Source organism: Pundamilia nyererei, unplaced genomic scaffold (assembly GCF_000239375.1).
Source record: "Pundamilia nyererei isolate P.nyererei 1_Seehausen unplaced genomic scaffold, PunNye1.0 scaffold00048, whole genome shotgun sequence".
NCBI classification, from domain to species: domain Eukaryota; kingdom Metazoa; phylum Chordata; class Actinopteri; order Cichliformes; family Cichlidae; genus Pundamilia; species Pundamilia nyererei.
The window spans coordinates 1,462,523-1,475,815 of NW_005187449.1; the positions used below are offsets into that span (position 1 = coordinate 1,462,523).

At 37.2% G+C, this 13,293-nt stretch overlaps 1 protein-coding gene across 1 annotated transcript in view; it reads right to left on the reverse strand.

Annotated features, from left to right (window-relative positions):
• Nucleotides 1–11,400, reverse strand: part of cd109 (CD109 molecule) — a 127,806-nt gene extending 116,406 nt beyond the window's left edge. Inside the window, exons 1-12 of the mRNA XM_013910748.1 lie at nt 11,330–11,400; nt 10,731–10,897; nt 10,623–10,651; nt 9,116–9,352; nt 8,628–8,769; nt 7,346–7,427; nt 7,175–7,268; nt 6,620–6,752; nt 3,162–3,226; nt 2,932–3,033; nt 2,030–2,203; nt 903–1,055 (exon numbers count right to left, since the gene is read on the reverse strand). Of these exons, the coding sequence (XP_013766202.1) occupies nt 903–1,055; nt 2,030–2,203; nt 2,932–3,033; nt 3,162–3,226; nt 6,620–6,752; nt 7,175–7,268; nt 7,346–7,427; nt 8,628–8,769; nt 9,116–9,352; nt 10,623–10,651; nt 10,731–10,897; nt 11,330–11,400 (1,449 nt within the window). The remainder of the gene's footprint in view (nt 1–902; nt 1,056–2,029; nt 2,204–2,931; nt 3,034–3,161; nt 3,227–6,619; nt 6,753–7,174; nt 7,269–7,345; nt 7,428–8,627; nt 8,770–9,115; nt 9,353–10,622; nt 10,652–10,730; nt 10,898–11,329) is intronic.
• Between the last annotated feature and the right edge of the window lie 1,893 nt (nt 11,401–13,293).

A 13,293-nucleotide genomic window follows, 5' to 3' on the forward strand; every position in this document is an offset into this window, starting at 1 on the left:
CAATGTCTATGTGCAACTGACTGCACTCAGACCAAAGGGGGCTGAATAATTACGCACACCCCACTTTGCAGTTATTTATTTGTAAAAAAATGTTTGGAATCATGTATGATTTTCGTTCCACTTCTCACGTGTACACCACTTTGTGTTGGTCTTTCACGTGGAATTCCAATAAAATTGATTCATGTTTTGTGGCTGTAATGTGACAAAAGGTGGGAAGGTTCAAGGGGCCAAATACTTTTGCAAGCCACTGAATGGGCTGTTTGGAAGAGCTGCCAGGATAAATCGTTTTCTCTTTAAATAGAAAATGCCAGTACAGCTTAGGTTTGCAAAGGTGCATCTGAACAAACCACAAGACTTCAATGTCCTTTGGATAGATGAGACCCAAGTGGAGATTTTTTGGTCAAAATACAAAGCACATTTGGGGAAAACCAAACGCAGAATATAAGCACAAACAACTCATAAAAACTGTCAGCACAGTGGTGGAGGGTTAATGGTTTGAACTTGTTTTGTAATCACAGGACCAGGCGCTTGTGACCTGAACTTCTCTATATGCTAACCAATTCTAGAGTCAAATTTCAGGCCATCAGTCTGACAGCTAAAGTTTGGCACAAAAACAAACAGGAGAATGGTCCCAAGCAAAGCAGCAACAACAGAATGGCTGAAAAAGAGTGTCTCAATCGGCCAATTAGCATCCAGACCTCAACCTAATTGAAATGCTGTGGTGGGACATTAAGAGAGGTGTGCATAAATGCATACCTGCAAAATTACGATTAAATGAGGCAACATTGTAAAGTAGAACTGAATCAAGCAATTTAATCGTGAGATAAACATAGTTTTACTGTCAAAACTTTTATTTTCACATGAATGTATACATACAGTTCTTATCTTAACATTTTACATACCGTGTCCGTGGTGATGTCATTGTCTGATCCCGCCCACTGCGTCGCCTTGTCAACCACCAGGATCCCGACTACTGAGTTGGGCTCCAGTACACTCACATTCAGGGTCACAGTCTCAGCTGGCCTCTTTACAACACTGCTCCAACTAAGCGACACCTGCCAATCACAGGTTGATTAGTCACAAATTTGCAAAAGTACCATTTTACTCGTTATTTCCTGTTATATATGTCCTGCTCTAATGGTGGATGTTCATATTAAACATGCACAAAAATTTTAAACCATAATGTAAAAATAAGTCATCTCTGTGAGCAAAAATGTGAGATTTCAAAATTCTGAGGTTTGTTTTTTTGTTTGCTTTTTTTTTTTCTCAACTCTTTGATGTGTATGAAATCAGTGAAAAATAATGTGCCAAATGTGGTCATCTTAGGCGCAAACGTCCTGCCTACTAATTAGACAAAGTCAGCCTGAAAAGCTAAAAGCAAGACCAGTTTAAGAAAAATAAAGATTATTTAGAACTTTAATAAAGTCAGGGAATAAGTCAGTTAGGATATTTAGGAGTTACGTATAAAGGTCCAGTCAGACCATCTTTTAACATAAGAAATATATTCACAATAATATAATAAAGAAATATTATTCCTGGTTGTGAACAGATAGTCACAGGATGTTCAGAGACACACACTAGCATTATGGCACAGGGCAGCAGAAGATATAAACCTCATTGGGATAAGAAATGGACTCCAGAGCAAGAAGACACCAGTTCAGGTTACCTTTGCAGGTTGTTGTCTTTTCATGAGCTTTTAGGCTTTTTCACAAAATACAATATTTTGCTTGTTTTTCTAATTGCTAGATAGAAGGACACCAGGCAGAGGGCAAACGTATTTCTCCAACACTGACACAACTTTCATTCAACTATTCTTTTCTTTTTCTTCTTTTTTTTTTTTTACTAAGACTAGACATTGAGAAAAGATGACGGTTACTCACTGCTGAAATGTTTGCTGGGAAATTATTATCATGTAACTTGGATTATTTTTTCTTCACCGTTTTTTCCAACTTCATAACCTCATATTCACACAATTCAAGAGACAAATTAGTTTATTTTTCAAAGAAAAAAATGAACAAAGAAAAATCACCTGGTTTTGTAAAAACTGCCTGATTGGCAGCTGGATTGCATCATTGATGACCTCTCCGCTGGGGTGCACACAGTAAACGATGATGCAGGCCAGAGGAGCCCAGGAGACTTCTGGGACCAGAGTCAGATCAGGAGAGCCTTTCCCGGCAGAAATCGCCTGACCTCTTGACTTCACCTTTACACACAAGATACAGACGGAAGGTCTTATAAGAAGCTGGAAGCATACATTCATCTTTCTTTGCTTACAGCAATAAACTGAATACTTAAAACTTCTTGTCACCACTACTGGAAAACAAACAACTTTCAACAGTTGGAAATGTGCTTTATTTAAATATTAATCAAATTAACTACAAATTAGACAAAGTGTAATAATATTTGATGCTTTTTTCATACCAGGTAGTGAACCTCATTCAATGGAAAATTACTTTCAATGTGCAGCAGAAAGGGCGAACCAACCTGAAAGAAGGTCAAATGGTGACATTACGTATGAGTATAAATGTTCTACAACCACAGTCAGTAATTGGCTGTAAATCTGTTTTTTGAAGATCTACACTGGAAGAGTCATTCTAGAAGCCTCACCATCTTCACACAACCAGTCACTTGGAAGCATTGTACAGCGCTTTGAAGGCCCCGAAAAGCGCTATATAAAATGCAATCCATTATTATCATTATTAACTAAGTTAACTTTAATTTGAATCATAGGCAGGACATAAAAACTGAATGTTTATAATTACTAAGCAAATGTAAATGAAACAAATTGTTATAATGAACTCAGTGCATGTGATTGAGGTGTGTTGAAAGGACATCTAAGGTAACCATAGACTATTTTGGCATATTACCTGCATGTTTACAATGCTGACACAAAGGTAATTTTAAATAGTTCCTTGTATTCTTCAGCTTTACCTCTGGAGGTGTGAAGGGTTTCTGAATCTGCAGGTAGCTCTCACTGGGGGATGTGTAGCTTCGCTGTATATATAGATTGCTATGGCTGTCCTCAAAAGAAGCCTGAGAAGAAAAAGAGATACCAAAGATTTTAAATGTAATTTGAAATCATGATCATGCTGTCATGTCTCTTCTTTCTCCGCAAACTAAGAAGAGCAGGAGCACCAGCCCCCATCATGCACACTTTCTACAGAGGCACCATCGAGAGCATCCTGTCGAGCTGCATCACTGTGTGGTTTGGAGCCTGCAATGCGTCCTGTCATAGAACCCTCCAACGCATAGTGAGAGCTGCAGAGAGGATCATTGGTGTCTCTCTCCCCTCCCTCCAGGACATTTACAGCACCCGTCTCACTAAAAAAGCCCTTTGCATAGCGGCTGATCCCACGCACCCAATGCAAAGCTTCTTCAAGCTGCTGCCGTCAGGGAGGAGACTGCGGAGTCTCCAGGCCAGGACCAGCAGACTGAAGGACAGCTTCATCCATCAGGCTGTCAGGAAGCTTAACTCCCTCCCGATTCTGCCCCCTCTCCCCTCTTCTCCTCCATGGTCTCACTGAACTCTGTCACATACACACACACACACACACACACACTCTCTCACTCACTCACTGGCCTGCACCAGTTACCAGTCACTTTGTGGAGCATTGGACTGCCATTACCTCATAAGACTTTGTTGTTATAGTATCTCTTACCGTATATTACTAGATCTCCATTTGCACTATTTGCCTATTTGCACTACTCTGCCTGGTTTACACTCAATGTCATTTACCCTTACCTGAATATTGTATATTGTATATTGTATATTGCATAGCTTTCTTGTTAAATTGTATTGTATTTATTTAAATTTTTACTTTTTAATTATTTTATTTGCATTTTTTAATCACTCTCTTATATTTAAATGTTCATTTGCTATTTCATCTAGGGTTTGAGAGTAACGAAATTTCTATTCTCTGTATGTCCTGTACATGTGGCAGAATTGACAAATAAAGTTGACTTTGACTTTGACTTTTGACTTTGATGCTTTTGGGTTTAATTTCTGTTTTAGTTAACACGTAAATATTTTTCATATTAATTTATTTATCTATTCAAGTGTAATTTCTTTTGTACGTGATTTTCTTGTCAGGTGTGGATTTTTCACAGTAGATTACTTTATTCTTGCCTGTAGCTATTAGCACTCTCCACCTCACCTAGCAACTACAGAATAAAATAAGCCTTTAGCTTTTTAGGTACAATATGTGAGTTGTAAAATCCTGCTGCTAAATAAAAATACATTTAAGCAAATAAATGATAATATCACAAAAAAAAAACCCACACAAGATAAACAATATTAAACAAACATGTTGTGCTTTTTCTTGTTAGATATTAAATATGATAAAAATCATTTTTCATTATACAGTTACCTTTAAAATTTTGTTTTGTGTTATGAATATAGTTAATGCAAAATAAATCTTTAAAAATCACATAATTCAGTTGATATTCAGAATTATCATAACACCCTGATATAATAAAGACATATATTCCAAATTTTTCACAAGTTATACTTAGCCTATTTTCTAAATTAAACTTAGAATTGAAATTAAATTAGCTTTCAGTTGGCCCCTGAATTGGTAAACACACAATTTTGTCCCTCTTCTATGCAGATGAGACACCAATTTATATTTCAGCGTAGTGCAATATGTCCTAAGACTTTAATGCATTTTGCCATTTCTTTCGATATAAATACATAATATTGAAAAAATATCAGCAGATGTCAATGATCTATCTACAGAGTATATTTGTTCAATTTAATGTTGACCAGTACATTTGAAATCATATGTTTAGCTGTGCAGTGACTCATTTGTTAATTAAAATTTAAATATAAAATTAAAAGTTAATTGAAAGTACTAATTCTGTAATTTTTTTTTCCAAAATTGGATCCTAAATTAAGAAATAAGCCGTGTCTGAAAGCAAAGGCTAAACAGATAAAGTAAAACAATAATAATTTTCAAGATTTCTTAACAGAACTAAAGGCCTTGTTACTTAATCCCACATCCAGACATTTTAAAGTCAAATTTTGAAATAATCTGTCTTATAATATTTAGTCAATGAGGGTATTATTGTATAACTTACATCAATACTGAGCATGTCTGTTTCACTTGTGATTTCAATGCTGAAAGGTATGAGTCCATCTGCAGGAACAGGAAACTTCATTTCTTTAGGTAGCATCTCCTTTGGACTTTCTGAAGTTCCTGAACTGTTCGATGTTTTAGGCTCCGTGTCTATCACCATGTCTCCGATCCAACCCCAAAATCTTTGCTTTTGCTGAATCACTGAAACTTCAACAAAGCTTTGGCGATCCTCCAGTGACAGTGGCTGATTGTTGTATGTAGATATTTTCAGCTACAAAATTAGAAAAATAAATTAGCATAATTGTTTTACATTAACACTGGAATATCTGTTATCTGTACAGCTCAGACTCTGCATTTCACTTAAATGCTGCCTTCTTACCCTGGCGCTGAAGGTTAAAGAGGGCCTCAATAATTTGTGATATTCTTCAAAGGAGACTTTATATCTGGTTTTTGACAAACCTACTGTTGCCGTACTGTTATATGTAATGCCTGAAAAATGAGACGTAGTCACAGGAGTCAGCACCACAAACAAGAAGAAAAGCTGGTTAGATTCCAAAAAATAATGTAGACTATCTCCCTGACTTTGTAATTTAAAAAAACTATAGCAGTTTAAAGTCCCACAGTAGAGAGCAAATGCAATGCATCTGGGAAAAAAAATACTCACAGCGCTTCACTTGTTTCCCATTTTGTCATGTTATAGCCTTATTATCATAAAATAGATTAAATTCATTTTTCACCTTGTCATTATGAGGTACACACAACACCACATAATAACAAAGCGAAAGAAGTTTGCTTAAAATTCTGGCAAATTTATCGTATGTCGTGATATTCAAAACGTGCAATGGTCCCATTAACACTATGCATCACATAGCTGTGTGTGCATGTCAGGCCAACCAAGCCACGAAGTCCTAGAGATTGTCTGTAGACCTCTAAAATTGTAAAGAGGCACAATCTGGAGTAGGGTACAGAAAAAAAGTATTGAAGGTCCGAATGAGCACACCGACTCCCCCCCATCCAACCTAATGGTGCTTGTGAGGTTCTGTAAAGAAGAATGGGAGAAACTGCCCAGAAATAGGTGAGCCAAGCATGTGGCACCATAGCCAAAAAGACTCAATGCACTTCAACAAAGTATTAAGCAAAGGCTATGAATACTTATGTACATGTCACATTTTTGTCTTTATTTTTAATAAAGAATAAAAAAAACTTTGCAGAATTTTCAAGCAAATGTTTTCACTTTATCATTACGGGATATTCTGTGCACAATTTGGGGGAGAAAAATGATGTTTTAATTGTATGTAAATAATGTAAATATTGTAATACACACTAATTTCACAAAAATATGAGCTTGGACACTGCCTGGAATAAAACTCTACACCTGGAAATGCTGAAACTCAGAAGTTAGAAGTACTTAAAACAATATATGAAATACATGCATACATAACATAACAAAAAGTAAAGAAATAAGCTGTAAATTGTCACTTCCGATCTGTACAACCAATCTTTTGGTATTTCAAGTTAACATTTATAAATAAAATCTGAATTACCTGTGAGGTATTCAGTCACATGAGCCACAACTGTTACGTCCTCAGCGTTTCCCTCGTAGTACATCATTTTGGAATCATTTCTCATTTGGAAATAATCAGGAGCATCAAATGTGAAGCTTTCAGTACCATCAATCTGATGAAAAGGAACACTGTTAATGTGTTAAATCTATGATGGTTAAGTTTAAATAAACTGTATATTCTCAAATGTTGTAATCAGGACAGGAGTCCTTCAGTCAAAAATGATTTAATCAATATAAAGAGAAGGTAATTAGTAATCTTAAGCGTGATATATTACATATATCATGCATGTTGCATTAATAGTTTACGAGACAGTATAAATGTATGTTTATACTACATTTAGAGATATTTTTCACTGTGTAGAAAACTTAATATTTAGAAAAAATGTAATTAAAAATGCTTTCAGTCTGTAATTTTATTTTAATAGTTTAAATAAAGAAAAATAAACAAGTTCAGATAGTGGGAGAGCCTATAATGATAACTGTACAGCTGAATATTAAAGGAATAATTACACAATGATTCCACTGACATACGAACCTCTCTGTCCTCATAGTAAAACTCGACAGTACCGTGAAAGTGATAAATGAACGTCATATTCAGGTGTCCCTGAACGGGCTTCCCGTAAGTGTACCTGTGGATGGAAAGATCATAAATAATCCTGAGGAGCAACTTCATTCACACACAAACTGGATCAAAGCCAAGTCTCACTTTGCTGTGATGGAGCCCTCCAGAGGGTCCTCACGGTAAATGACATCCGGAGCATCGATCAAAACCTCAAACTTTGGCAGCACTGCAACCAAAAGATACACACACATGTTGGATATTCATATCTTGTGGGGACATCTAATTGACATAATGCTTTCCCGAGCTGCTTACCCTAATGAAATACAAATGCCTAACCCTAACCCAATTGTAACCCTGTTACTAAAACCACATTTTGAGTCTCAAAAATGCCTTCAAACTTGTGGGGACCAGGAGTTTGGTCCCCATAAGGACTGTTGGTCCCCACAAGTATAGTAAACTTCCTATTTTGGTCCCCACAAAGATATGAATACACACTCACACACACAAAATTAATATGTGTTTTTATTCTTCAAAAGGAGGAAGCTGTACATGTAATGCTGGATAGAGAAAACATCCATACCATATTGAGCCACAGTGAAGTACTTCACACTTGAAATGTCCTGCAACACACAGAGGATCTTTATAACATCATCTCTCTTTGTTCTTTTTATAAGGAAAATCTATTCCTTCATTCTTTCACTCAGTCTGACTTTAACTGGTGTGTATAAATGTTACAGCCACAGAAGTCCCCTTCACATTCACAGCACGAGTTGTGAGTTACTGAAACTTAAGATCGTTTTTTTTTTATGAAAGGGACTCTTGCCTGTGCTGCTATTTATCCATTCAATTGTTCCAATGGAATCTGCCCTGTTACAGAGTTATCCACTGCAGAGAGGTCCGATTACTCTCGTCATTAATCACGCAAGATCAAATACATTTAAAAAATGCAGCAGTGATTTCTCTGACCAGAAATCACGCACAAATATCAAATAAAAATATCCAAGAACCAAAAAATATTTAGATTTTGTACTTTTGCTTGTCTCAAAAACAAAGGGTTAGGGTCACCAGTGATGAGAAGGTTAGTATAAATCAAAACTACGAGTAAATCAGGTACGAGCAACACTGACATACTCTTTGAAGCAAAGATGAATAAGTTAAAGGAAATGATTCCATATGTTTTTAAATGTCTTAATAGATCTTGTTAGGGAATCAGCCTTATATTTTGATGCAAACCTGGAGATGTGGAGGTGAGACATTTTTCATACTGTGCATTAATTATAGGTTTCCTGTCAAACAGATTAGTGCCACTGACCGCATGAATGTCTTTGCACAAAAGATCTGACTTTGGCAGAAGCAATCAGTGGTCAGGTGGATTAGATTGAATTATCAGAGGCCTGTCCAGCTTAATCACCCTGCAGAGGTTCACCTGCTAAAGGACTTACTTTGACTGTAGCGATGATGGTCCACTGACCCAGAGGAGGGTTTTCAGACAGCTGAAACTCTTTGGACACAACGCCAAGGACGCTGTCTGCAGCCAGCCACTGCCTGAGCAGGTTTCCCCTCGGATCCTGGACCAGGAAAAAACATGCTGATCAGACGATTTTCAGAATTTCAGTTTGTGCTTTGAAAAACGTCCAGCAAGTTTACAGGCAAGTGACTGATTTAGCCACCAGTGCTGACGAATGCTAGTGAATGCTAGTGCAAAGAAGAAAGTTCATAGCTGGAAATTCATTAATTAAAATGATGCTCATATGAATATGAAGTATGTGTAATAGAATTAACTCATAATCCAATCAACCAGACGCAGAAGTTGTCCAAGTAAAACTCCCCTGAGATCTTTTAAAAATAGTCTCTGATCTTCCCCTCTTGTCCTCTCTTTCTTCCATGCTTTTGGTACAATAACATCATTCTTACCCTGATGATGATGTCCACGGGGCTGATGAAGGGCTTCCCATCAGAGTGAATGGAAACAATTCTGATCTTCACCGTCTGCCCAGGTAAGTACATTACTTTGTCTGTTTGAATGAAGGTGGCGATATCTTCGACATTCAAGTGGAGCTTTGTGGAGCTGGAGAAAACCTGGACTTCTCCTCTGTGACCTTTGACCTCCAGTATGTAGGCCTCCCAGTGATTGGGCTCGCTGTCACTAATCTGCAAGAATTCAACATGGAAGGAAATTCATCAACACTTAAATGACAAACAGTCACATTATAGTGCTCTGAACGGATAATTGGAGGTGAGCTTCCCTCCCTCCAAGACATCAACAGGAAGCGGTGCCTGAGGAAAGCGGGGAGGATCATCAAGGACTCCAGTCACCCCAGCCATAAACTGTTCAGACTACTTCCATCAGGAAGGAGGTTCTGCAGCATCCGGTCCCGTACCAGCAGACTGAGAGACAGCTTTTTCCATCAGGCCATCAGACTGCTGAACACGTCATAGACACCTCAGCTTCACTACTGGAACTTTAACATTATACACTCCATACTATACAGTAATGCCACTGTTTTGCACATGTCTCACTCTGTATATTTTATTTTATTTTATTTATTTTATATATTCTATTCATTGTTTACTCTATTAATTTGTAAAATATGTGTACACACACACACGTAGAAAAATATTTAGTATACACATCCAGAAATGCATATACTATTATATATTGTACATATATTTATTAGTTTCAGATGTAGCCATTCTTGTATTTTGCTTGTTTACATTATTGTATTTTGCACAACTCTGTTGCTTGTGAAGCTCGCACACAAGAATTTCACTCACATGTGCTGTACCAATGTACCTGCACATGTGATGTGACAATAAAAGTGATTTGATTTGACTTGATTTGATTTGATTTGATTATCATCTTAACAAATTTAATCTGGCATACAGAAAGAGCAGATTTTGAAAACGCTCCAAGTTTAAAGTTTAAAGTTTCTCGGATGTAATCTGAACCGTGGAGGACTGAGAGCTCGCCTGTGGTCCAGATGAGAGAATTAGCCAAAATCTGCTCAACATCCATTTGAATTTTACCTGATGGTGTCTGTTTGTGCTCTACAGAATCCTCTCCTCGCCGACCTGCTCTCAAAACAGAAAACTGGTCTTTGTTCTGGGCTCTGAACTTTTACCAGGAAGTTGCTTTTAGGGGCCACAAGGGGGAATCAAAACCCACAATTTCAGCTATGATTTTAAAGCTGAACTGTAAAATATCCTGTTTTCAAAAAGTAGTCCAAAGTGTTATTGTTTATTTTCTAATGATTGTGTGTCATATTTAAAAAGAAATAAGGCACTTATTAGCATAGTGGGACATAGTAAACAAGTACAGTAAGTGCAAACAAAAAATAAAACTGACTTGAATTGTAGAAAGCTCAGACTGACTTTACAAAGACTGACCTTTGTATTTGTTACAGAGGAATTTCTTACTTACAGGCGGCAAAGTCAGCAGTGTGGTTGAACCTTTAGAAAGAGAATTTCACAGTGAGATTAGAGCTATAATTAATTAATTGTAAATTAATTGTTAGTGGCAGATACTTACCCCCTTCAACTTTAACAGATTGTGAGGCCATTGTTAGGTTTCCACGAACAATGTGAGCAGATACAGTGACCGGTGAAGGGATCAGGATGGTGACTGATATAGATGTTGGGATTCCATGTTGGAGGGCTTTGGGAGCAAGGAGCAGGTAGGAGGGCTGAGGGTGGGGGCTGAGGAAAAAACCCATAATATATAAATATATTTATTTACACCCAAAAAAAAACCATCATTAAGAATAACAAGTTGGTGTAGAAAACCTGAAAGGGCGAATGGAAACAGAAACCTTCCCCACTGTGAACATTTATTATTTTATTGGAACTAATTTATTATAAAAATATGTACTTACATTAGTTTAAATCTATATCTTTTAATCAACTTGTGCAAAAATGACTGTAAGGCAATAAAACATGTTTGTAAAAATAATGAAAAATCACCTTAGATTCAATGAATTTTTAACACCACTCCTGCAGTTTTGAACTGACTTTTTATTTTCTAAAATGTAGGAAAATATATTTAAAAACTGTAGCAGAAGAGGAAAAACACTCATGAAGAAGCAGTTTAAACTGTCCAGGTGAGTCCTGTAGTTCAGCCTGTGTGCTTACCCGTTTGTGGTTTTCTGGGCGGCGGTGAGAACGATGAGGCTGAAAATGCCCCACACCTGGAGACGCTCCATTTGTATCAATGAAATTCACTCCAGAGAGCTTCTCTCAGTACTGAAAGCAGGTAATATCAGTTTTTGCCTTCATACCTGCAGACAGTAACCACACCCACCTCCTACTTCTCATCATCATCATCATCATCATCATCATCCGATATCACCTGAAGAATTGAACCAGGATCAGTTTACCTGAATCCCACTGGGAGGCTTTTATTTCTTGTGCTCTGATTCAGGTCATAATGAGAGTAGAAACACATAAACAGGCAAATATTTACAGCAACAGTAGTACAGCATACCTCTCCTGTATATATATTTTTGTATCACCAGGGGCATCTAGTATCTGAACAGAGTCAACCCAAGACCAATGATTGGACAATTAGTTCACTACAGTTGTACCTGGAGGAAGGATTGTCGTCTCCTCTCCAGACAAAACTGGCAGAACTGATCATCAGGTTTTACATTCTGGGAACCAGACCTGTAAGTGATCACAAAGTTAAAGCAGGTGAAGAAGAAAGCCCACCTGGTGTGTCTAGTGTTCAGTCATTTGGTGGCTTTGAGTTGAGCAAGGTTTATGTTTTTTGTTTCTGACCAAATTATTAATGGATCCTCGGCTCTCTCAAGCCAGCGTTTCTGCTCTTTGAGCTCCAGTTTCGCAGCCAACAGTTTCCAGTCACTGTTGTCAGTGTTGCATTTAGCTGGGGAGAGACATGAGAAGCAGGCAAAAGGATGCATTTGCTCTCCTTTGTACTGAGATTAACTTGTGCAAATTTTAACCACGTGAAAAAAAATTACTCATAACCATCTCACAGACATAACATTATGTACAGCTACTTTCATTATCATTTTTTTTTACTCTTTTTCTCCAATTGATCCGCGTTAAGTTCAGTAATAACTTCTTACAGTAATAAGTCCTACCACTAATTAATCTTTCAATCTTAAATATGATCAACCTCTCTCTAATAATTGGCTATGTACCACAGGCCTTCAAGCTAGCAGTAGTTAAACCGTTACTTAAACAGTCATCACTTGATCCAGAACTCTTAGGTAATTATAAGACAATCTCCAAACTTCCTTTTTGCTTAAAAAATCTTGATTGTCATTTATTATCTTACTAATATCATTTTAAATTATTGGATGTAACCTTAAAGCAAGGTTTAAATCAAGCCTGATGTTGTCACACACATTAAGGAATTAATCGCACTCTTATTAATTTAACACTGATATGGGATCAGTACTCGGTATCAGCAGATATCTTAAGCCAGAATATCTGTCAGAACTGGAAAAAGTTGCATTGAAGCAGCTTGTTGAGTCTCAGCTGATGGCTGTGTAGCACTTTGATCTGCTTTTTAAATGAGAAATACAAATGATCTGACTCTCAATTACTGATCAGAATAAATAAATAAGGAATACAATGGTGTGAAAAAGTGTTTGCCCAGTGCAAAAACAAACACTTTATCCTGAAAAAGAAGGAAATTTGAACAACAGACAGAACTGGAGAAGACTCTTGAATAAGAGGTGAAATGTTTTCACAGAAACTGGCCAGTTGTCACAAAGAACTGTTTTTCCTAGGAAAAGCACTAATGTTTTGCTTACCATCAAACTTGGATGATTCACTGATCCTTGGCACAAATTCCAATTGTAATGGGAATCAGACACAGTGACTGAATTCCCACCAATAAGGGAACAAGTGGAGGTTTCTACACAAAGATCCTTTCTTACTGAACTGCAGCTCTCACACTTTAAGTTTTTGACACGGCCATGTGATCTTGCAGGGCTGCCGTGGTCCTTATGAAGATAGTACAAGAGCTCACATTCATTACAACTACAGGCCTCACTTAGTGAAAGTCAGTGTTCATGACTCCACCATAACATGGCCATAAAATGGCCTGCATGGCAGAGCTTCAAGAT